The sequence below is a fragment of the Vidua chalybeata genome, chromosome 2 (assembly GCF_026979565.1).
Source record: "Vidua chalybeata isolate OUT-0048 chromosome 2, bVidCha1 merged haplotype, whole genome shotgun sequence".
NCBI classification, from domain to species: domain Eukaryota; kingdom Metazoa; phylum Chordata; class Aves; order Passeriformes; family Viduidae; genus Vidua; species Vidua chalybeata.
In genome coordinates, this window is record NC_071531.1 from 93372607 (window position 1) to 93396415 (window position 23809).

At 37.7% G+C, this 23809-nt stretch overlaps 1 protein-coding gene across 2 annotated transcripts in view; it reads left to right on the forward strand.

The window, feature by feature from the left end:
* FRY (FRY microtubule binding protein) overlaps positions 1-23809 on the forward strand; it is a 159270-nt gene that overhangs the window by 105480 nt on the left and 29981 nt on the right. For both annotated transcript variants that reach the window (XM_053935267.1, XM_053935266.1), the window contains exons 37-51: positions 1521-1671; positions 2228-2331; positions 4446-4631; positions 6617-6815; positions 7411-7532; positions 8387-8574; positions 9503-9597; positions 11262-11863; positions 13461-13558; positions 13651-13821; positions 18997-19137; positions 19880-20059; positions 20755-20916; positions 21738-21812; positions 22858-23028. In XM_053935267.1, the coding sequence (XP_053791242.1) occupies positions 1521-1671; positions 2228-2331; positions 4446-4631; positions 6617-6815; positions 7411-7532; positions 8387-8574; positions 9503-9597; positions 11262-11863; positions 13461-13558; positions 13651-13821; positions 18997-19137; positions 19880-20059; positions 20755-20916; positions 21738-21812; positions 22858-23028 (2645 nt within the window). The remainder of the gene's footprint in view (positions 1-1520; positions 1672-2227; positions 2332-4445; positions 4632-6616; positions 6816-7410; positions 7533-8386; positions 8575-9502; positions 9598-11261; positions 11864-13460; positions 13559-13650; positions 13822-18996; positions 19138-19879; positions 20060-20754; positions 20917-21737; positions 21813-22857; positions 23029-23809) is intronic.

The window sequence follows — 23809 nt, forward strand, 5'->3', positions numbered from 1 at the left end:
GCTTCTTTTCTTTTTTTTCTCAGTCTGCACATAAACCCATGAAAACAGAAGTGAGGATCTAGGTCTTGGTGTGATCTTCATGAAGCACTTTTCTGTGAAACACTTAATTTGGTAGAAATAAGTAGTTCCTCTGCAGTGCTTTTTCTATGAAAAGCATTTGGCAAACATTATCTGGTTAATTCTGGTTAAGAATATGTGAAAATGCCATACTTTGCTACATTATTAAGTCATTTTATTCTTCATTATCTGTAACTGATCAATCATCCTCCAGAGAATCTAAGTAGAGGTCTAAATCATAAAGGTATAAAGTGTTCCTTATAAAAGACCAACACTTAAAAATGGGAGTTATAAAGCTGGCATTTTTGAAATAATTGGAGAAGTAGCTACTGCATTGAAAGTGTCCTGAAGATCTGGAAATCTGAAGATGTTTTTCTAAAACTAAGAAGTGATGTACATTAGAAAAATCCAGCTCTGATACTTTTGTAGACATCAAAACAGTTTTGTTTCCCGTGGGAAAGCTGACAAGCATCAGATACATGCTGTTAATCAAAAAAAGAAAAGGAAAATGCTGAGTTTCAAGCTTACCTAAAATACAAAAGTGTAATAAAACAAAACCAAAACAAAATAAACAAGCAAACAAAAACACAAAAAGAAGGAACAGAACAAAAAATAACACTCATTAAAAATTCATAAAGAGCAATATTTGAATGTATGTCAAAAACAGACCAAGAAAGGATACTTTCATGGCAGTGTATCACAGACTGCCAGACCTCAGAAATAAAAACTGAACAGTGAGAAAATCGAGAGGAATGAGGGAATGCAGGAGATGATGAATGAAACTGTGCAGCTGAGACAAGACAGAAAGTGGTGGAAATAACTTACTTGACCCATCTCATTGCAGATAAACAGGTGGGAGGCAAAACTCTAACACTCATTAACAAACAGCAGCTGTCACACTAAAGCAAAATTAAATACATCTTTGAGAAATTCAAGATATAATTCACCCCTGTTGAAAGAAAATTACCCTGATGATGTTCTTTGCATTCCTTATGCCTCCTTGCTAATTCAGGACATTTAACTTCTGCCTTTGTAGCGTCGCTCAGCAGGGCAGTGGTGAGGAGCTGCAAGAATGTGTCACTGGTACTCTGCTCCTTGCAGCAGATGGCTTCTGACAGCAGCTTTGTTGGCTGAACTTTTCCCTCATTTTTGAAGAGAAAGTCTGTTGCTTGGTGCTTTGTGATCTGAATCCAAAACTACTAAGTGACAGCAGGGATTCAGCTGCCGCTCCTACCATTCAGCGCTGTCTGCCTGGAATCTCTTTAATTTCCAGCAGCATGAAAGAGGGATTAAAAATGCATCACTTGTTATTGAACATAGGAATTTGCAAACCTCATGGCATCTTATCATATTGTTCCAAACAGCTGAACTCATATGTTAGCATAAAATCTCTTATAGTATTTTGCAAAAATAGGTAATCAGACTTGAGTTTTATGCATTTTTTGGAATGCTTTTCCATGCAGATGATCCTGTTTCTCCATATACAAGCTGGTTATTGAATATTGTTGAAACCAAACAGCCACATCCCCTGCCCATGCCTTACAATGGAGGATGTTGGGCACCACTCGTGGACTATCTCCCAGAAACCATCACACCCCGGGGACCCCTTCATAGGTGAGCAGTTTCTCATTCTGACATTTCAGACACTGAGATGCTTCCTCTTAGTAGTTGACCAACACCAATCCAACTGTCCCACCATTCAGAACATCTGAAAATCATATAGTCAATTTCTGATAATTTCCAGTGCAAAAATCAACATGCAGTGAAAGCTCACAATTCTAGCAGATTTCTACCAGAAAGCCTTTTTACAATGTAGGACATCACTGATAAGAATAAGACTGATGAAACAACTGAAACAGAAAAGGAAAATTTCTTTTTCCCGGGCCTCTGTGCCTGTTATTCATAGCACTTTGATCTTTTATTCTAACTAGGCCATGCATATTCTGAAATTCCTATTTTACATAATTTATATTGACAATACTAGGGGTTTTTTCAGTAATGGGTACTTGTTTGCTTGACTGTAAGTAAAGTGCTTCAGCATTAATTGTATTGAGAAGAAATGCCACAAATCTGAAAATTTATAGATTGTGTATTTCTTCAGAAACAAGCATCCTTTTTGTGCTTTCCCGTTTCCAAGAGCTTTGCAATGATGCTCTGGTTGAACTTCCAGGTGCAATATTGCTGTTATCTTCATGACTGAGATGGTAGTGGATCACAGTGTGAGAGAAGATTGGGCTCTTCACCTCCCTTTATTGCTACATGCTCTCTTTTTAGGTAAGACCAACAGAACAAGAAAGAAAGTATAAATGTACTCCCTCCTTTTACTTTAGTTTTGCTGAAGCTATGGTACTGTGTTTCTTACATGTTTTATGATTTCCTCCCTCCACCCTACAAGAGAAAGCCCAAGGCAGTTGAAGTCTGTAAATTAGTCTCAAAACTTTGAAGTTTTTGGCCGATTTCAGCCAAATTTGAGAGGTGTGTAGAAATTTGAAGATGAATGGCTTCCTAAAATATCTCTATAAAAATGTGTGGCATGGCCCCTGCAAGAAAAGGAGGTGAAACTCATGCCTTTGACCAGCTTGGTTAGTGATGACAGTCTACACATACCTTGGACCTGGACTACACACACCTGCGCTGTCTCTTGCATTTGCAAAAATAGTCTGTAAGAGAGCCAGGACAGCTGTACTGCAGAGGTAGTGGAAGTAGGACACAGACCACTGGAAAGCAAAGCTTCATTAATTTCACTGCTGATGGAATACTTTATCACTCATGTGCTCCCTTATGTGCTTGAGCACTGAGGCACTGCTTTTTTCCCCACTGCTGTGTCTGTTCCTGACTGTAGCATAGCTCATCTGGAGGCTGTTACCTTCCTTGTCCTGCCATTCAACATTACCAAAAGTGAGTGGCCTAATTTTTTAGCACACAGGGTTATTCAGCATTACAAAGCCATTGCCTGACTTCCATGGTTGATAAATTATAGTGTTCACAAATAAACATAGATAGTTATGAAATAAATTTATTATAGCTGAGATCACAGTTCACTTCTCATTCAGTCACTATAGTTACCACTAAGTATTCACAGTCAGTCTGGGAAGATCTGCTGATCAGCAGGCAAGAGATTTAACTGGGATGTTACAGCACAGTGGTAAAATGAAGTATATGTTGAAGAAGATACTTGTTCTCCTTTACTGGCAGATCTGTGCCAATACTTTTATACAACTTGGGGTTTAATAGGATTTCAGCTACCACTGTTGCCAATATAGAATTTATTTTCAACTAAAAGACCTTTTTATATCCTTTGAAATGCATGTTGAAACCAGGTATGATGGGTTCATTATCTCCTGGCAGGTGGAAGTAAATGGAGAAAGGTGAATAGGAGCAAAAACCTTAAGAGGCTGAAATAGAGGTGGGCAGGATGGCTACAGTTCTTTCGGAGGAGGCTATTGGGAGATGAGTAAGGGTCACAGGACCTTCAAAGAATTGCCTTTAGGAGCCAAAGGCACAGTGTTCAGACTATGGCAGTGTGAGCAGCTTCATTATTGCAGGCCAAACAAGAACCAGCATGACTAGAGTATATTAGAAAAACACCTGACTTGAAGATCTGTTGGCTGCTGCCACACAGAGTAATGAAGAAGCTGCTTTTTGAAGAGGTATGCATCCTGAGAAGAGAGGAGTTGAAGAAGAAAAGAGTTAACTTTTTCAGCACTGAAACTACTCTTAAACAGAAGAAAGTATGTTTAAATATACTGTGGGGAACTGAAAGAGAATCAAAATGATATTACTAAAACAGAGAGCAGAAATATCTGTTTCCTTTGTATTTGTAATTTGTGAACTCTCTGGCTGTTTTAAAATCTTACAGATGGCAGTAGTGTAAACCAAATCAGAGTCTTGCAGTGCTGGACCCTCAGTTTGAGTTACGGGCTAATGTCTCATGCTGCTCACTGGTAGTTGAAGTTCTTTTTCAAGTGATTTGTCTATCAGTTCCTTTTTTAATAAATCAGTACCTGCCTCTTACAGTTTGCACTCATTCTAAATCTAATGTCTGTGCTAGAAAGCCAGATACTGTGGTAAGCAATGTAATTACAACCACCATCAAGAATACCTCATCTTTAAAGGTTGTCCAGACCTGTCAAATTAACTGCAGTGAGACAATGCATAAAGCTGTATTGCCACTCATTCGTTGTACCTCAGGTGTGGGACTTCAGTCTGGAAACTAAATATACACGTACATTTAAGTGACAGCACTGGTAACTATGTCTGGAAATGCTACATCTTTTGTTTGTTTGCACTGTTATTGTGAACTGCCTTGGAATTTTTGCTATTTCTGGAATGTGAACTTGTTTATTATTACTTCTTATTCAGAGATTGCTGTAACCTTTTCTTTTTAGGTCTTGACCATTACCGCCCGGAGGTCTTTGAACACAGTAAAAAGTTACTGCTTCACCTTTTGATTGCATTATCTTGCAATAACAACTATCAAGCTATTGCATCTGTGCTTCTTCAGACCAGAGAGATGAATGAGACCAAGACTCTGACAGTACAACCAGCATACTTACCTGAATATCTTTACACAGGTAATGAAGCAAAAGAAGAACACTGTATCATACTGTCAGGTTTTGATAAGTCAGAGTAATAAAGTGGCAAATATGAACAGTTCCCATTAATACTAATTCCATGTGAACTACCCTAGGGATGCATGCAATTTATTATTAGGCAACTTTTCATGATATTGAGAAAGTTATCTAATGTAAGGCAAAAAATATGTAATGTAATATTTTAAAATTAATAGGGCTAATAACTTCCTGATTCCCCCCTCAGGGATCCAGAGCTACTTTAAATGAGGGCAATCATTCCTCACCCTTAAAAGAATTGACTAAATAATTCCGACACAGGAAGAGCAGCAAGAATGTGCAGCTCAGATTTTCCATTATTAAATTAAGTTTCACATGATACACACCCTCCTTTATATCACTGATACATTGCATTTCTGTCCTGAAATCTCTTTCTGCATTAGGAGTCTTACTTCAGACCTCTGATGAGGTCAGTGTTCTATTACTTTTAGCAATTTACCTGCTTTTAAGGAGTTGGTTGGAACCAACTTGTAGAAAGCTGCTAGCTAGATTTACTGTAGTCATATAATATTACTAAAGGCAAGTGTACTGTTCAGTTTTGAAGGAATCACAGAACCAATATAGAGTTATGGGTGTAGGATTAGTTGTTGGTAAGAGGGTGAGGAACTTTACATACAGTGAAAAGTGAAAAGTAAAGGTTCTCAAATAAGTGCCATTTCCATTGTTCTTTAGGAAGTAACAGGTAATTAGGCTTTATAAAAATATTACATGATTACTTATTACTATTTTTTTCTGAGACATGACAAAATTATTTTAAAGTAATGAGCAGAAGGGATAGGTATTTTAGAGTGATTAAATTTTAGAAGAATTTAAAATTCTTTGGTATTTTGGCCAAAGAAATTTCATTCTGAATAATTTCTGCAAAAAATTATTTCACATTAATTTCCTGCCTGGAGTTGGCTGGATTTCTTTCCTAGTGCACATCTATGAATTATTAAATACAGAATAAAATTCTTACACTAAAATTATATTACTGCTTTTCTGTTAAAATGAAAAACTGTTTTCATTCTTGCATCTAAAAAATGTAATTGGTACCCTCATTCTGGCCCTCTGGAGTACAAGAAGTTATCAAGACTTGGTATTTTTGACTGGTTTTTAAGAAGTTAATATAAAGAGTGAGAGTGTGGGTGAGTAGCTATAGCAAAGAATCCTAAGTGAAAATGCTTCAGCTCAGGTTTGTTCCACGTAATGTCAGGCAACTAAGTTAAGAGTCTTCTGATTTGCAATAGATTTTGTCCTGCTCCCATTTTTCTCACAAGGCCATTTTTTTTTTGTGTTGTAGGTATAGCCTAAACATGACTAGAAGTCTAACCTTAGGAAAACAGGTCTTGGTTTCTAATCTTAGCTCTGAAACTGTGGCAAGCTTTTGATCTAGCAGAACTCTTGCTCAGGTGCTTCATCCTAATGCTGAAAATATTTTGTATGACTAGTCCAGTGGGTACAGTTACTAAAGGTGTTCAAAGGAGCCACATTGTGTCTTGATTTCCATTACATTTGTAAAATTAGGACAGCATAATCACTCTAAAAATTTCACCCAGCAGTTTTTTTTCCATATCAGACTAGCCCAGAGAAGTGAACTTTGCATGCACTTTGCCAGCTTCTAAATTCACTTTTAAAAAATCCTACTTCTGAATGTAAAATGCCATAGAATATTTGTTTTCCAAGTACTGTTGTCCTTGTGCAGTAAAAAAAGAAATCTTGACTTGGAGAGTTTTCATTTTATTCTGGACTCTACACATTTAGAAACAAAGTACCATTTTCACTCCCATCAATATTTGAGGGTTGTTGTGTTCTGCAGGTTTTCCCTGTGTTTCCCAGTGGAAGGTTTCTGCTGCTGACTCTGAAAAGAGCTGCTTGGCAGACACTTTCATCTGCAAAGCTGGCCCAACAGTGCATTCCATCTTTATCTCCTCCCTTTTGGCTGGCAGGTGGCTTTGACTTTCTGCGGGAACACCAGTCATCTCCAGTGCCAGACTCTGGCTTGAGCTCCAGCTCCACCTCCTCCAGTATCAGTCTGGGAGGCAGCAGTGGAAATCTCCCACAGATTACACAAGAAGTTGAAGATGTGGACACTGCTGCTGAATCAGATGAGAAAGCAAACAAATTAATTGAATTTCTGACAACCAGGTAATGCAGATAAGCAGAGGATATATTTGTACTCGAAATGCACACTTTCATGAAGCAACTTAAAGGAAAATGACTGAGCTCTAATAGTAATTGCAGACCCCATTCCTCTTTTATTGATACTTACAGTAGTAGGTAGGTACTGAAAAGCACTACAGTGTCAGACAAAAACCAGGAAAAAAAAATCTTGCCTGACAGAAATAAAATGTTTAATTGACCGATAATTTTATGTTCAGAAATGAACTAATAGAAGAAGCCAGTTTCATTATTATAAAATAAGATATCAAGTGTACAGCGCATAGTGAAAGGCTGTAGTGGAACTAATATTAACTACCAGCTGTAGCCAGCAGATTCTAGGCACAATGTTAAATTGAAAGACAGGGATTTATTTATGCTGCTCGCTACACAGCATAGCTTATATTTTAAAATACAGCATATGAATATTTATCTACTTTTATTTAAAATTCTGTTCAACCTGGTAAACCAGGTCATGACCCTGTAAATATCTAAGTACCTGTACAGATTATATATTTTAACTGATTACATTTATTTCAGATAACTCGAAGAAATTTTACATTTTGTTATGTATTTCTTTAAGGGCATTTGGTCCACTATGGTGCCATGAAGATATCACTCCCAAAAACCAGAACACCAAGAGTGCTGAACAGCTCACTAATTTTCTGCGCCATGTTGTATCTGTATTTAAAGATTCCAAGTCAGGTAGTAAATATTTTCCTTTCATAACTAAAAAAATATTCCCTCACAGTCACACTTAATGTTTATCCTGTGACTTAGTATATCTGCGTATGCAGAAGCACAGTAAATATGTCTTAACAAGGATGTATTACATATGAAAGAATTGCTTTAAAACAGTCATGTCAGATTAAACTGCCTCAGTGTTGAATTGAATATTTCTTCAAAGCTGTTGGTGGAAAGCCTTTTGATTGATTCTGCCAGATAAAATCTCCTCTGTGTCCTTTTAGTTAAATACATCACAGCTTACTAAGTAAATATACTTTCTTAAATTTCTTCTGGCAATAAAAGTTTATTTTTCATTTATTATGGTTTTTAGAACATAGGGAATGTGCTGATTACATTTTGAAAACCAGCACAGTCACTAATTAAATAATTTCCAAGATCAAAGCAGAGTGCAGCATCAGTATTTATATTAAAGATCTTATCCAAAGCCTTCTGAAGCTAACAGAAAGTCTCCTAACTCAATTTGACTTCAGGTTTGGGAGTTTTCAGAAGTAACTGTTGCTGCCAGCAAGAATAGTGGATGGCTTGAAAGTTTGTCCAGGAATTGTAAAAAAAAAAAAAAAAAAAAAGTCAGATTATCAATTTCATACTCCAAATTTTGTTTTTCAGTTAATTCAGTTAATTTTCTTGCATTCTGTGCAAAATAAATTTAAATTCTCCAAAGCACAGACATTTCTGCACCTCTATTTCTCAGTGTTTGCAGCATGTACTAACGAGTATATCCTCCTCACAGAGTAAGTTCAGCCTGTTTATGACCCACAGTAAAGTCTGTACTAAAAAAGGGGAAAAAATTGACATCCTATTCTTTCGCTTAGGTTTTCATTTGGAGCAGCATCTGAGTGAAGTTGCTTTACAAACAGCTCTTTCAAGCTCTTCCAGACATTACGCTGGTCGCTCTTTCCAGATATTCAGGGCCCTAAAGCAGCCCCTTTCTGCACACGCGTTGTCTGACCTCCTGTCAAGATTGGTGGAAGTTATTGGAGAGCATGGAGATGAGATTCAGGTATTCATGTGTAAATAATGCTTCTTAGAACTGTTGATTCAATGCATACTTAATTTAAAATTACCATTTTAACAAGGTGTTCTGAAGTCATGTGATGAAGAGTAGAATGTGGCCTCAGAAAAGGTTACTTCTGAGTTTGCTGAAATCATATGTACCTTAGCTAAGCCTTCATCAGGCTGTTACAATCTTACATAGCTCTAAAGAGAACACTAGAAAATTTTAGTAATTGTTACTCAAAATGATATATTTGTACTGACCAATGTTTTCCTTTTCAAGTTCATTAATTTGGGTTTAAGGAATCCATCATCTGTCTGGTGATGTAATCTCAAAACATGTAGTAGACACTGTCTCATTCCTCAGAAGATAACATGTTTTGGAGTAAAGAAATCTGCACCATCCATAATAATACAAGGTTTACACTGACTTAATTTCATTTCACAGCACTATGATGTTCACTCTGTTTAGCTAAACAGACTGAAATTTTACCATCAGAGACTGTTTATAGCAAGATCTAAGACTTAATAAAGAGAAATACTGGCTTTCAGTAAGAAATAGACTGACATCACCTCCATATTTTATTTAGATAATTAAACTGCCACAAGATGACAGTAATACTCTGTCACAATTGCTTGTGTAGAATCTAAATCAGTGACCTGCAAGTCAGAGGTTCAGTGTGTCATTACCAATCCCTTGATGAGATATGTGCCCTTCTTGCATACCTTCACAGATCATTCAGAGGCAGAAAATAGAACATACTTGTAGTGACATTTTAATGTTCAGGGCAGTGGCTTTGATATGAATGTTGGAGCTTTTTTTCCAGAGAAATGATAGGTTTTCAGTAGGTGCCTGTTCCTTTTATGAACTGAAGATTTTTAAATGTTACTTTTTGAATGTCTTGGCTAAGATGCTTAACCTCCTGCATTGGTAGGGGTATGTAATGGAGGCACTACTTACTTTGGAAGCTGCAGTGGATAATCTCTCTGACTGTTTGAAGAACAGTGATCTTTTGACAGTGTTATCACGGTAAGAATCTGTTCTCCTAACTGTTTTTTTCAATGTTTCATGACATTAAGTGTGCAGTTCTGCAGTCTAACAGCAAAAAATAATTTTGATAAGACTAACCTCATTTGTAACCTTCTGGGAACCAGACTACGAGCACATTTCAGCCAAATTTTGCCATAGTTGAAATAATGTTGATAGAACCAATAAAACTTTACAATGTGCTGTAAATTCAACCTTGCTGCTGCTTGCTATAACCTAACATCCTTTAAAAATATTGTATTTTTGCACCTTTGTGTCATAAACCTGAAAATGTATCTGGGAAGGAACATGGGTTCTGTAGTACTGGTTTCATATAGATGGTTATTCTGAGGTGAAGTATTCCCCAGGAATAAATGATCATGGTTTCTTCTCAATAAAACTAGGATAATTTTTGTGTAGACATGGATATTGCTTGACGTGTTTACCATCTTTATGAAACCCTTGGCCTTTGTACATGGAGGGAAGTCACAGGCTCCCCCTGTAACGTTGCTGTTGAGGGAGATTGAATGTCTATCTGACTCCCAATAGTAACAACAGAATAGGTAAATATTTCTTTTAAATATCCATAAGTTACTGTGCTTTACATGCAGCACAAAAATACCAGGGCTGTCATTTCTGAAGCTAGCAGGCAGGGTGCTGTGCCATAGCAGGACCCAAGGAATGCCTTGGGACAGAGTAGAGAGGGGTAAATACACTTGTCCTTTCTAAACTAAGAGCTGTTTATCTTTCTTTAGTGCACATTTCAGCAAATAGCAAGATGGAACAAAGAGTAGGAAACACTCCAGAAAGCAGTGGGATGCAATATACTTTACCCTGACACTTGATTCCAGAATAAGATTCTCTTCAAGTACTATAGACAGTAGAGACTCACAGTGTATGAGGTAGAAATGGGATCAGAGTCAGGAATTAGCTTTTCTCCAGAACAAACTTTCCTTGTGTGTATCAACACAACACATTCCTCTGTGCAGATAACTGATAGGTATGTCTGGATCATTGTGTGGTAGTCCATGAGGAGGCATTAGCCACTGAATTTGAAACACCTACACTTTCTGTAAACCATCTTAAAGAGATCTTAGGATAGGATAGGATGCAGTGACAAGAAATTTTCAGAAGGACCTGTATTGACAAGAGCCTGGGCAACCACATGACAGGTTTTTTGAGGATAATGGGGTGTATTTGTGGTTCTGCTTAAGATATGCTGGTTTTTCTGCCCACAGTTCTCACATTACCCAGCAAGCAATTGTGTATTTGCCTGCCAGCTGTGCCAAATTCAGGGTTTGCTCCATTAATGAGGGCATTCTCAAGACCAAACTTGTTTTCAGTTCTGCCACTGTCCCATTGGGAATTGCCATAAGTCACTTCACAGCTCTGTATTTCTTATTCCCATGTCATTCTTGCCTGTGTAGACTGTAGGCTATCCTGCTCTGGTTTGGTGCAGTGCCATGTGAATCTCACTTCTGTCATATCTGTGGGCCTGTCTGTCTTCTGGAAAAAAGAAGGCAGGCTGCAATAGATGGTTTGGTGTTCTATTTCTCCCATTTAAATATTTATTTACAATCTGAAAAATACTTAGCTTGCATCTAATATGTACCCTTTCAAGCTGTGCATTCACACAATGTAATGGATGTTCTAAATCTTGGTTTCAGTTCATCTTCACCAGATTTAACATCAAACACCAAACTGACCGCAAACCGGAAGAGCACAGGGCAGCTGAATATGAATCCTGCAGGTGGCAACACAGCCACTGCTGAGCGAAGTAGACACCAGAGGAGCTTCTCTGTACCCAAAAAGTTTGGAGATGTGGACAAGTCCTCAGACCCACCACGCAGTGCCACACTAGACAGAATTCAAGCATGCACCCAGCAAGGCCTGTCCTCTAAAACTAGAAGTTCATCCTCTCTAAAGGACAGTCTCACTGATCCATCCCATATTAACAATCCAACCAACCTACTGGCTACCATCTTCTGGGTTGCTGTGGCTTTGATGGAATCAGATTTTGAGTTTGAGTATCTAATGGCACTGCGGTTGCTGAATAAACTTCTGGCTCATCTGCCACTAGATAAAGCTGAAAACCGGGAGAAGTTAGAGAAGCTGCAAGGGCAGCTGAAATGGGCAGACTTCTCAGGACTTCAGCAGCTACTCCTGAAAGGATTCACTTCCCTTACTACCACTGACCTCACACTCCAGCTCTTTAGTTTGCTGACACCAGTGTCTCGAATATCCATGGTGGATTCCTCTCAAGCTATAGGTAAAACCATTATGCTCTCCTGTCTTTCAGTTTCTGTTGCACTGACATTTGGTGACAGACCTCCTTCAGCTATCTGAACAAAACCAAAAATAGCAATTTTTCTTTCTCTTGGAATATAGCATAATGTACTTTTGCTTTGAGCTGGGTGAGCTCTTTTTGAAATTTCATAGAAATAATGATCTGTTTCTAGAAAGTGAATCCAATATACAATAAGGTTATGGAGGAGAGAAATCATGCATTATTTAGCATTTCATTTCTAGGTCTTTAGCATTATATAAAGTTTCTGATTGGTGACAAAGTAAGCATGTAAGGAGATAGTGTCAAAATTTTCATTACCTACTTTGGTCAGTTTTTCTGTTCAATTGTTTTTGGACTATGTCAAATTGTTTGATTTTAAATTAGTGTTTCATGGTGTTTTCTCTAAAAATATAAATATCAAAAACTCTTGTACATTCTAGATAAGCTACAATAGCACAATAGTGAGTGAGGAGAGAGGTCTGGGTTATAGGGAAATAAGATAGCTTTTTGAAATTCCCCATTATTTTGCTGAGGTTGTGGCTACTTCTTAATTATATTTCTTGTGGAGAATTTCTGCATTGTTCTAGATTTTTGCTCCTTTCTTTTGGTCGGAAACAGATACTAAGACAAATGTCCAGGTTTTACAACTTAGTCATAACAAGCCTAGACACAGAGTAAAGGAATGAATGCCATGAACAGCCTGCCCATCTCTAAGCAGCTGTGTGTGGTGCCTGTGTTCCAGGCTTTGGTTGGACAATTCACACATTGAATTACTATGACAGTACTATCTGGAGGTATCTGTCCTTTTCCCTGAATACAAAGGAAGAGTAGGGAAACCATGATCCTAATTTCAGCACCTTGTTTGATTGTGTAGAAGGAGAGGGAATGAACGGTTAGAAAATTATTTTCATAGAACAAATCCTTTCTTTTTAAAAACCAGATTGTGTCCAGATACAATTAGTTGACTTCTGAGCTCCCACCTGAACTAGAGCAGCTTTTGTTATAGCTCTCTGTTACAGCTGCTGCAGGTATTTCATCAACCACTTTGAGCTATGAGTTGGTGCAGAAGATCTGAATCCCAGTTCCAGACAGCACTTAAGCTAATTACAGCACCTGGAACTTGGTGCATTATTATTATCTTGAACAATGTAAAACAGTGGAAGCTGTGCCTGGCAGCTGATCAGAACAGTTGTTTATTAATCAATACTCACTGAATTCCTTTTTGTGTTTTAGCAGCTGTAGTGAAAATGCCACTGGTTAAGACTGTCAATAAGCCAGTTAAGTGGAAAAGATAAAAATTATCTCTGGCAGAAATGTGCAGTAGTGTTTGCAGAAATAGGCTCATGCTTTACAAGAGAATTGTTGCCTAAATGACATACTGGATTTTCAAATTAAGGCCCCTTTATGACAAATGTGGTATGGCCAGTGGTATGACCAGCTTGACAGGGTCTGTGTGAGTTTATGGCTAATGTAATATTGGAACTGTGACCTCCCATGAAACAGCAATTTAAAGATCACTGCAGCTCTTGCTGTCCAGAATATATGTTTTATATTTTTGTTCTGTATTTTCTTGTTCTAGGATTTCCACTGAATGTTTTGTGTCTCCTGCCCCATTTAATTCAGCATTTTGACAGCCCAAACCAGTTTTGTAAAGATATAGCCGAAAGGATTGCTCAGGTATCAAAATCATTTGCTGTTTTGTACATCCTCAAACCCTGTAAATGCAGTTGCCTTGTTCTTGATATGTTTTGATATTTATATTTAATTAGGTTTGTTTGGAGGAGAAGAATCCCAAACTATCAAATCTTGCACATGTCATGACCCTTTATAAAACACACAGCTATACAAGGGACTGTGTTACCTGGGTAAACGTGGTTTGCCGTTACCTTCATGAAGCATTTGCTGATATTACTTTGAGTATGGTTACATATCTGGCTGAGGTAAGTTTTCAAAAACTTTTCACTGTTCTAACTCTTCTCTTGCCCAGCAGCCCAAAGAGATGAAGTGTGCCAGCAAATTATTGGGAGCTCTGCATCTGTTATTTATAATTTAAAAATACAAGCGGAATTTGGCAGAAAAAAACCATAATTACTTTAAAAAAACAATATTTAACACTAAAACAAAAGCTGATACACCTTAAAGCAGATTCCTTCATCAGCCAGTTGGATTTTCCACTGTGAAAGTGGACATTTATTTAGATCCCATTGAGGAAAATCAGAAGACTAACTCCACAATGGGTTTTCCAGCATAATAAGATACCATCTGCTATATAAGGATCTGGTTCTTGATACAAATTTGTATGCATTCCTCTAATACTGAATGGGATCATCTTGCTGCAAAGGTTTTCCCATGTTCATTGCTTACTCCTAACATTTTTCACCTGTGGAGTATAGTGCTAATGCAGTGCTCTTACTGGGGCTCCAAGGTTCAGTTCTGCTCTTTAGCACAAAGCTGCTTGATATTGCCACCCCTGTTGTCATATCACTTTCAGGACAACATCTTATTACAGGGTTTTCAGATCTATGCCTTCCCTGCTGAGTTGCCTTCAGTCTCCCCTCTTGTCCAGGGAGAAGACAGTTCTGTATTCACAGAATCATTTTTAGGCTGGAAAAGACCTTAGAGATCATCAAGTCTAACCCCAAATCTAACACAAGTCCACCACTAAACCATTTCCCTCACTGTCACATTTACACATCTTTTAAATATCTCCCGGAATGGTGAGTCCACCCTTTTCCTGGGCAGCCCGTTCCAATGCTGGGAAACTTTTCCTGAAGGAATTTTTCCAGACAGTCAATCTAAACCTTCCCTGGCCTGACTTGAGACCATTTCCTCTTATACTATCAACTGGTACTCTGGAGAAGAGGTTGACACTCACCTCTCTTACATAAATTAACTAGTATCTGCCAAAGGATCTATTAAAAATCCTGAGGCATCTCTGATACTGGCTATTCAAAATTTGCAAGAGCCTGAAAAGCCAGCTGCTGCTCCCACACTCAAGGCTCAGAGCAAAGCTATGTTAAGCTGCTTCCTCACCTTGCTTGCTCATGGAGGCTCTAAGTAAACAATCACATATGATCTTTAGTGATGGTGAAAGCCATTGAAGGTTTCTGTAGGAACCTTAAACGGGACCTTGAGGCTTTTCAGTCTCTTTTCAAGTCCAAATACTCCAGAGTGCTATTAGCTCTTCAAGTGAAGAGCTCTTCATGACATTGAACCCTCCAGAGTCAAGTGTCTTCTTCACAGTGGAAGCTTGTATTCCTAATAAAAAAAAAATGCTATTAAAACTATATTTGTAATAAATGATGTAAAAAGGTAAGTGTTCAAATTCTTTCTCCTTTGCTTTCCCAGCCTTAGGAAAGCGGTTGCCCCTCTGATTTCCTTTCAGTGCTCTCTGTACAGTCACTAGTGCTGCACCACCTCCACAAAGACCATTGCTCCTGATCCTGCTCCCCTTGAAATGGTTGAGATGTGCATGTGGAGACTCTTTTCTGCATGGCTCCCCCTTGCTGTAGATTGGCACCACCTACTGTATCAACAGCAAGCCAGGCAGGTTTTATACTGTAATTAAAACACATTCCTTGCATAACACCACCAGCAGCAGGATGACAGAGTTGTAAGCACTGACTTCCTTTCTCTGTATTTACATTGAGTACAGCTCTGTTGAGTCATGTCTGGAGAATATTTATATGGGCACAAAGTAGCTGTCAGTCTGGTGGTGTAGCAAAAGACAAGCAACCATCTTATTCAGCCTGCTGTGGCCTTGAATATTTTTTTTCCCAGCTTTCAGAATGTTTCCTCTTTTATTCCTAGTTAATCCCCAGGCCAGGATAAACAATTTGCCCCTGTCTCCTATAAACCAGCTGTGGGATATACTGTCAACTGGTAAAGCCAAATAGGTTAACAGCCCCACTGGGCAACCTGCACTTGAATGTTAAAGCTGTACACAGCCTTTAACAAGCCTTTAAGCTTTAACAATCTTAGTTCAGTCCCCAACACTTGGGACAGAGGGAAATAGTGAGACAGGCAGTGCTTAAGAATACCAAAGGAAATTGTATTGCAACAGTGACCCTTCCAAACACAGGTGTAGCTTCAGAAGGAGACACTGTACCACAAATTAAGACCATGAAAAGAAATGCTCTCAGCACAAAGTAGAAGTTTGAATTATTGCCATTCAGATAAAATTTTGTATTTAACCTATTCAATGGGAAGTCATTGCTTGTCATCAAGGAGTATGATTCTAGTACAAAATAAAATATTTGAGCTCTGTTATTATCCAAATCTCAGAGTGACAAGTAGTGCTCCTTACTTAGTTTTACATATTCTCTATTAGTGAAAAATTGTAATTTCTTCTAGAAAAATACTGGGAAGTCTCAATCTACAGATGAGGAAAAATTGCTATTCAGTAGTGCAATAGAACTCTCAACCTCCACAACCAAAATCAGATCAGCATACAAACATATTACTGGAAGCTTACTTGGGTTTTATGGTAGATTTTTGCAGGTTAATTTTTGAAATTTAAACTTTAATCATGGCAGCACACTTATTCTAGGAGCATATCTGAATTGGCATGGGTCATGTTAAATTGGTGACTCATTAAGTCCAGGGTCATGTTCAAACTTAAGTAGCTGATGCTATTAATAGAGAAGAAAAGACAAGAATCCATAGTGCACAGTAATATGTTTATGGTAGATTTTTCCACCTCCTCCTTGTTAGATGGTGATAAGAACATAAGCATTTATAACCTGTTCAAAACCAAAGAATCAGTAGAAACTAAACCATCTGTATTGCAAGGGGAAGCATGCCCTAGATAAGGCATTAATCTGAGTAATGGCTTATCTCTCAGACATGGCTTTTTAAAATACCCTCTTTATTTCCTCAAAACATTTGTTTGACTACATGGCATTGCCTCAGAGCTGGGTATCTCTTCACACCTCCTGCCAGACTGGGAGGGGCAAAGGGAGCTGTCCCCTGGGGTAGCACCCCAGTAGCTCAGGCAGCCCTTAAGAAGGCTCTCTTCTCCACTTTGTTCAGGGGTAGTTGTTGCTTCGGGAAGAGGGCAAATCCCCAGGCCCTCAGGAATCCCTCAGGAATCAATGCAGTGTTGATTCCTGAGCCCAGATAAGCCCCCAGTAGTGACCACACAATTCTTCAAACCGGGTCATATGTACAAAAGCACAAAAAAAAAGAAAAATTCTGAGAACAGTTGTATTTCTTTCTAAAAATACAGTGGAAACTCTTTGTCCTCGAATTCTCTTATCCAAATGATTTGTTACCACAACTCCACCTCACTGCTATTTTTTTACTTCCAGCAGCAACAGAATTCACGTTGCACTAAAGGCATGTTAAGGATGCTATTTTTTTAAACAGAAATACTCTTTCTTACTGCAAATTCATTATGTATTTAAGGACACACTTGGACTACCAACCACCACATATATTCAGCTGAGCAAGTGAAAACTGACACAGTCCACAAATACGTCAGGTTTAAGGGCCAAGAGCTGTTTCAGTCAACAAATACTTTTGACAACAAATTTATACAAACTGTAGTGGAAATTACAAACTTTCAGAGATAAGGTTCCTCTAACAGCATTTGACACAAAATTCCCATTATTTTCCAAGAATTCCTTTTCCTATCCCAAAAGGGATTGTCTGATGCAGTAGCCTCTGTCAGAGAACAAAAAATTTCTTTCTGTTATCCAGATACTTTCTTCTAATCCTGCACTGAAATGGCTGATGTGCTGCATCACATCAACTATTTGCAAACAAGGAATCAAACTTTCTATTGCAAGATCCTAATAGAGGGCAAAAAAACCCCGTGGTAACCCAGTTTTGAAGAAGAATTTCTAAGCACATTTTCAGTAAAGGTATTTGAGGGGCTGTCAGTGTCTAAGGGCTGAAGCAGGTTGCCAAACCTTTAATTTAAAAATTCTTCCTGTCTATTTGTAGAGGAATAGATAAGTATAATGAGTTTCCTTTATTCTGCTGTTAATGGAATTTGCTTGCTTTGTTTTATGAATCACTAATTGCTACTCACTTTTGCTGATGAAAGAAATCAGAAGATATTTAGTGGGATAAAATAGATTCCACTTGCACTGGCATGAAACATTCGCATTCAATAAAAGGAGACACCTTATCCTTCTATATCCTTAGAAGGATATCTAAAAAATTACTGAAGTCCACTTGGATAAGAATTGAAATTTTTCTCTGATGGAAGGCAGGAAGCAGCTTAGGAATTTTATAGGCAATTTTTTTTTCTAGAATCCAATAATGCTAATAGCCAGTGTTAGAACTTTTTTGTCAGCCTGAATTGGGAGGATGGTGTCTAGTATTGAGGCTCTGATAACCTCCAGTCAAAACATTTGATTGCCTCTGAAATTTGTGGGGTGGAGCAATGCCTGTTACCAGTGAAAGAACAAGCTGCTTGCCAGGAAATTCTCAGCTGAGATATTTCACACATATACAAACAAATCATGGCTATCTGCCTCTGGAATTACTGTCACACATATTTATGAGCATTTCCAAGGTTCATTGTGTTATTCCAGGATCTACACTCAGGTATATGAAAATTCCAGGATTTAGATCAAGCCCTTCTTTGTATTACTCTCTACAGTAATAGGGGCCAGGGACTCCACCTCCTCCTAAACAGAAAATGTTTCTTTGGCAATTACAGCCAGTGAGCACTGGCAGTGAAATATATTTGATAAATATTTATTGATGTCTGAATAGCAGTAGTTTTGTTTCTTCAGCAAGTTTTCTTTTTTCTCACAGACTTCCAGTAAATGTAGACATAAAAAGATCCTCCCCTGTTTTTATTGCATGAGCTTACCCAATTACAGTGTACATTTTACCTACCATTTTACTCATCTGCTGAATGTGTTTTCTGGATAAGTTAGGGCAGGCATATATAAAATATAACAGGCTTGCATTTGGCTTCCAACTTAAGCTCTTTTTTGTTTCATGCCTGTATCATCATCAGTTGTGAAATTATTGTAAAATGGCATTGCAAAATCAGTGAGTGAAGAGAGATGAAGAGTAAAATTGCTGTTTGTGAAACTAGTAGCTTTTTACTTAAGAAATGTCTCAAAAATTTATTATATTCACTTTTCTTTTAAAAGCTACTAGAAAAGGGCCTTCCTAGTATGCAACAGTCCCTCTTACAGATGATCTACAGTCTTCTTAGTTATGTGGACCTGTCGGCTATTCCTGTGAAGCAGTTTAACATGGAAGTGCTAAAAACCATTGAAAAATACGTACAGGTAAATACCATATCATTTTTATATTACTATAGGAACTTAGCAGCATTCACTATCCTAAGTTGATTTTCTGTGTAAGAATTTAAGACTAGATTAGCAGGGAGGGCTGCAAGTATCTAGTGTGGTACAAAGTTTGTAAAACATCCTGATGTCTCGTAGCCTGTGCATCCCCAGAGAAGATGCCTGGCTGCATCTTCACTGTGGGGGAATTTTGGGCTTCAGCCTTGGAGTACCTCAGAGCAACCTTAATACCACTCAGAGCCTGAGTGACCATTCCTTAATTATTAGCACAAGGGAGATGTGGCATAAGCAGTTATCTTCAGAGATTTCTGTACCTAATTCTTGACAAGTGAAAAATAACATGGGAGTACTAGGAATTCACAGAGGTAAAAACCTGTGTCAAGTCACCTTTTTTATTAAATGAGGATTCTGCTATGGCCCTTATATTTATTCATACTGAATAAGACATTCAGGTAGGAGATTTTAAATCCTCTGCCAGGTTGGCTTTATCCACAGGTCTCCCAGCTTGTTGGCCAGTTCCCTAACAGTGAGACCTTAGGCAAGTCTTGGTCTCTGATGTTGAAATTATTCTGCAATTACACACCTTGTCAAGAGAGACAAAGAATACATATATTCCAATTCTACATTTTAATTATGTGGTAACAAATACAACTGTAAAATGTAAATAATCTTGAATGTGTATGAATCTCACTTTCTGTTTGCTGAGTAAATATATTATTTCTAGAGCATTCACTGGAGAGAAGCCTTGAATATCCTGAAATTGGTAGTTTCTCGTTCTGCCAGTTTAGTTCTACCTTCCTATCAACATAGTGATCTTTCAAAAATGGAAATACATCGAGTATGGAACAGTGCCTCCAAGGAGCTACCAGGGAAGACTTTGGAGTTTCATTTTGATATTTCAGAGGTATTTCTTATAGTTTTGTTTCTTAACACCTTAATTCTGACTTCTCACTGGACTCTCTTACAGCAGTCTTTATCCTGCAAACCCTTGTAACTTTATAGAACTGAATGATCCTAGTGACCTTAATGGGTCCTAATAACTATTGTTAAGAAGCTGAAGACTTGTTTGCAGGATTATAGATTATTCCATATAGATAATAGTGAGCTGTTGAGGTTAAAAGGAAATACAAGCCTAAAAAGGCATATGCTACTATTTGCTTTCCTGTCAGCATAATTCTGGAAAATGCTGAGCATCTTATTGTCAATCCAAGAAAGCATTTCAATACCTGATGGAAAAGGGCCAAAGTGTTCAGCACTCTTAGGAAAAAAAAATCAAATATGCAAGAAGTGCAGATTTGAAATTAACTTCATCAGCTTTCTTGGGTTTTTGCTGGTTCTTATGTCAGGAACTTGTGTGGCAGTTGCTTTGAGTATTATCTATCCATGAACATAAGCTCTGGCTACGAAGTATGGCAGTTGCTACTCAGACATTCAGAGTGGAAAATAAGAAACATACCAAGTGATATGAAATTTGCTGCACTCCTTGTTTTATCCCTGGAAAAGATCTTCAAAATAATCTTTTCCTCCAACTGAAGCAATATGGCTCTTCTAAGTTCATCCTGAATCAGGGTGCTACTGAATAATTGCTCTCTGTTTAAGACTCCAATTATTGGGAGAAGGTATGATGAGCTGCAGAGTTCTTCTGGGCGAGATGGTAAACCCAGGGCAATGGCTGTCACCCGAAGCACTTCTTCAACCTCATCAGGATCTAACTCCAATGTCCTTGTTCCCGTGAGCTGGAAGAGACCTCAGTACTCTCAGGTAGGTAGTCCACTATTCATTAGCAAGTTGCAGTCAGAGCAGCTGAATTAACACATGCTTGGGTCCTTAAGTGCTTGTGCCCTCTGTGCCCTGTGCAGCCTGGGGGCAGTGGCAGCACAACATCTGACCCTGTGTGCTGAGTGTCTTTCTTGAACTCAAAAATGGACTGAGTTATGTCCATCTTCTATCCCAAAGCTGTTTTCCTTTTAGCTTGCAGGAAATGCATCTCTTTCAGACTTCTTAAGTCTAGGTCAGATTTAAGTAAACACAACACATGAGTTCAGATTTTAGCAAGGGTAGATAGACTGTGTAACTTTTAAAGTTGTTTTCTGGGGAAATTCAACAAAAAGAACAATTTTCTTAGAAGTGATATTTGATTACCTTAATGATTTTGTTTATCTGCCAGTTAAAATAAAGTTATGCAGAGTAAACTTATTTTTTGCTCTTTTCTCTTTTTTGATATAGCAGGTTACACAGCAGTGACGCAGGCCCAATTCTGCAAAAAAAAAAAAAAAAAAATTATGCATGTGCTTAATTTTAGGCTTCTGAACTGTCTTTTTGAAGTGATGCATATGAGCCATTGTTTTCTTAATATACTCAATGGAATTTATAGACTAATTTAAATATAATAAACAGCAAAATCATTAACAGCTATTTTTGTTTCCTTGATGCATAGTTGCTCTGAAAGCAATCCTTTGAGCATTTAATGAGTAATTCTTTGGTTGGTTCCTCCTAATTAAAAATTGCTAATGTATGTTGCTAGCCACAGGGAGAATGTGTGGTTAAAAAAATGCTCACTTGAAAAACATCTTGTTTTCTAGAAAAGGACAAAGGAAAAACTGGTGCATGTCCTTTCCCTGTGTGGTCAGGAAGTTGGGCTGAGTAAAAACCCTTCAGTAAGTAGCCTTGTATTGACCAGTTTTTTGTTTAATTGTGTCCTAAGTGTTGAAAGTGAAGAACTGTGTTTCCCAGAGCTGCTGACCAGATTTGCACAGTTTTGAAGCCGCTACTGTCATTATCCTTTGTACTGGCCCTGGCTGTGTTTCTCACCTTATGGACCAGGGAGTGGATGGCCCTTACACTTAAAGAGAGCTATGTGTGGTTTTCCTGTGAGAATCTCTCATGCTGTAGGTTTTACTTACGCCATCTCAGTGGGTAGAGAGTAACAACCTCTGTATTACCAATCCAGAATCTTTATAAAGTAAAAACTTATATTACAGAAATAAAATAGGAGGGGAAAGGGTGTGTGTGTCTGATTTTTCCATTAGACACTAGTTCTGATGTTACTCTTTAAAAGTTAGTGTTATCTGGTGCCAGGAAAAGGGTGATTGATCAGCCAGGGTGGGAAGCTCTTTAAATATTAATTAAATATTTTCTACAGAAAAAAAGAAAATTTTCTGAATGTTTTTGAACATTGTATATGTCACTTGTATTATGGAGAACGGGTCCTTTGTTTCTGCAAGACAGGAACTGTTTAAATTTGTGCAACTAAATTGCAGATACAAGTATACTCAGTAGGAAAGAAAAAATTACAGCTTGTTATATTTTCTAATCTTGACATATTTTTTAACAACTTGTTAACTGGAGGGTTTTTTTTTTAATGAACTTACTGTATCATCCCCTTGACAGTTTTTCTCTGCTAAGTTCTCTGAATTTTGTTCCTATATATGTATGCAAACATCCAGGCAACATCAATCTGCAGCCTTTAGGAGGTAGCTGTAATATTCTTGGATGTGTTCCCACAGTATGAAGTTGTTTCTTTGTACAAGTTTAATCTGAAGGCACCTGTCCAACATAAATAATAAAGAGTGTTCTAAAAATACTCAGTGAAGGAATTAGGTGTGTACTGGAAATACAGTCTTCTGAATAACCAATTACAGCTTTTAGGAAGAAACAACCAGAGGGAACACTTTGTAACAAAAGAAATCCTTTGAATTGTAGGTGATTTTTTCTTCCTGTGGTGATTTGGATCTGATTGAGCACCAGACGAGCTTGGTCTCTTCAGAAGACGGAACAAGGGAGCAGGAGAACATGGATGATTCAAACAGTGAACAGCAATTCAGAGTCTTTAGGGACTTTGATTTCCTAGATGTTGAGCTGGAAGATGGGGAGGTACAGTATATTTTCTCTGAAACAGCTTTTTTATTAAAATACTTTTATACTCCTTCTGCTGAACACTTCTCTTCTTGTAACATAAAACTTTAACTGTGTAACTATAAATGTACTTTTAAGTTCAGATTATTTATGATCTTCACTTAGTGTTTATTTCAGTAGTGTAACAGTAAAAAGACTACCACACCCTTCCTTTCTGAATCTGCTTTAGGAAACACTGCAAAACTGGTAGTGGAAAAGAAAGCCTCTGTTCGAGAACCTTTTTGGTGAACTTACTTTTAAGTGAACTTATTTTAAATACAGTTTGTAAAGATCTAAATTGTTAAGAATATATATATATATATATTTGCTGATTAAAAATGTATAAAATGAAATTGTTACAAATCTGTTGGTTCATACAGAACCCTCTGAAACATTAATTCAGGCCTTCAGGCTGCTGTTATTCCTGCAACTGCCGATGAAATCACTTAGAGATGTAGCTTCCACTCTGCTGAGATGTCTGTGATTTCATCATTTCATGCAGGAGCTAAACAAAATTCTGAACCCCAGATCAAGTCTTGACAGGTGAAGGCTGTCAGCTCACCTTGAGCTGAAACTGCTGAAGGGAAAAATTTGAAGAACTGATAAATTTTTGAGGGCTACACCCTTTAACTTTGCTAATATCAAACTTGGGGTATTTCTTTCTATTTGATCAAGAAAGACCAAAAATGAATATCTGTTGCCAAACAAGTCTAACAATTTTGTTGCTGTTTAAAAGTTCAGAAATTGTTAGTTCTTTTGA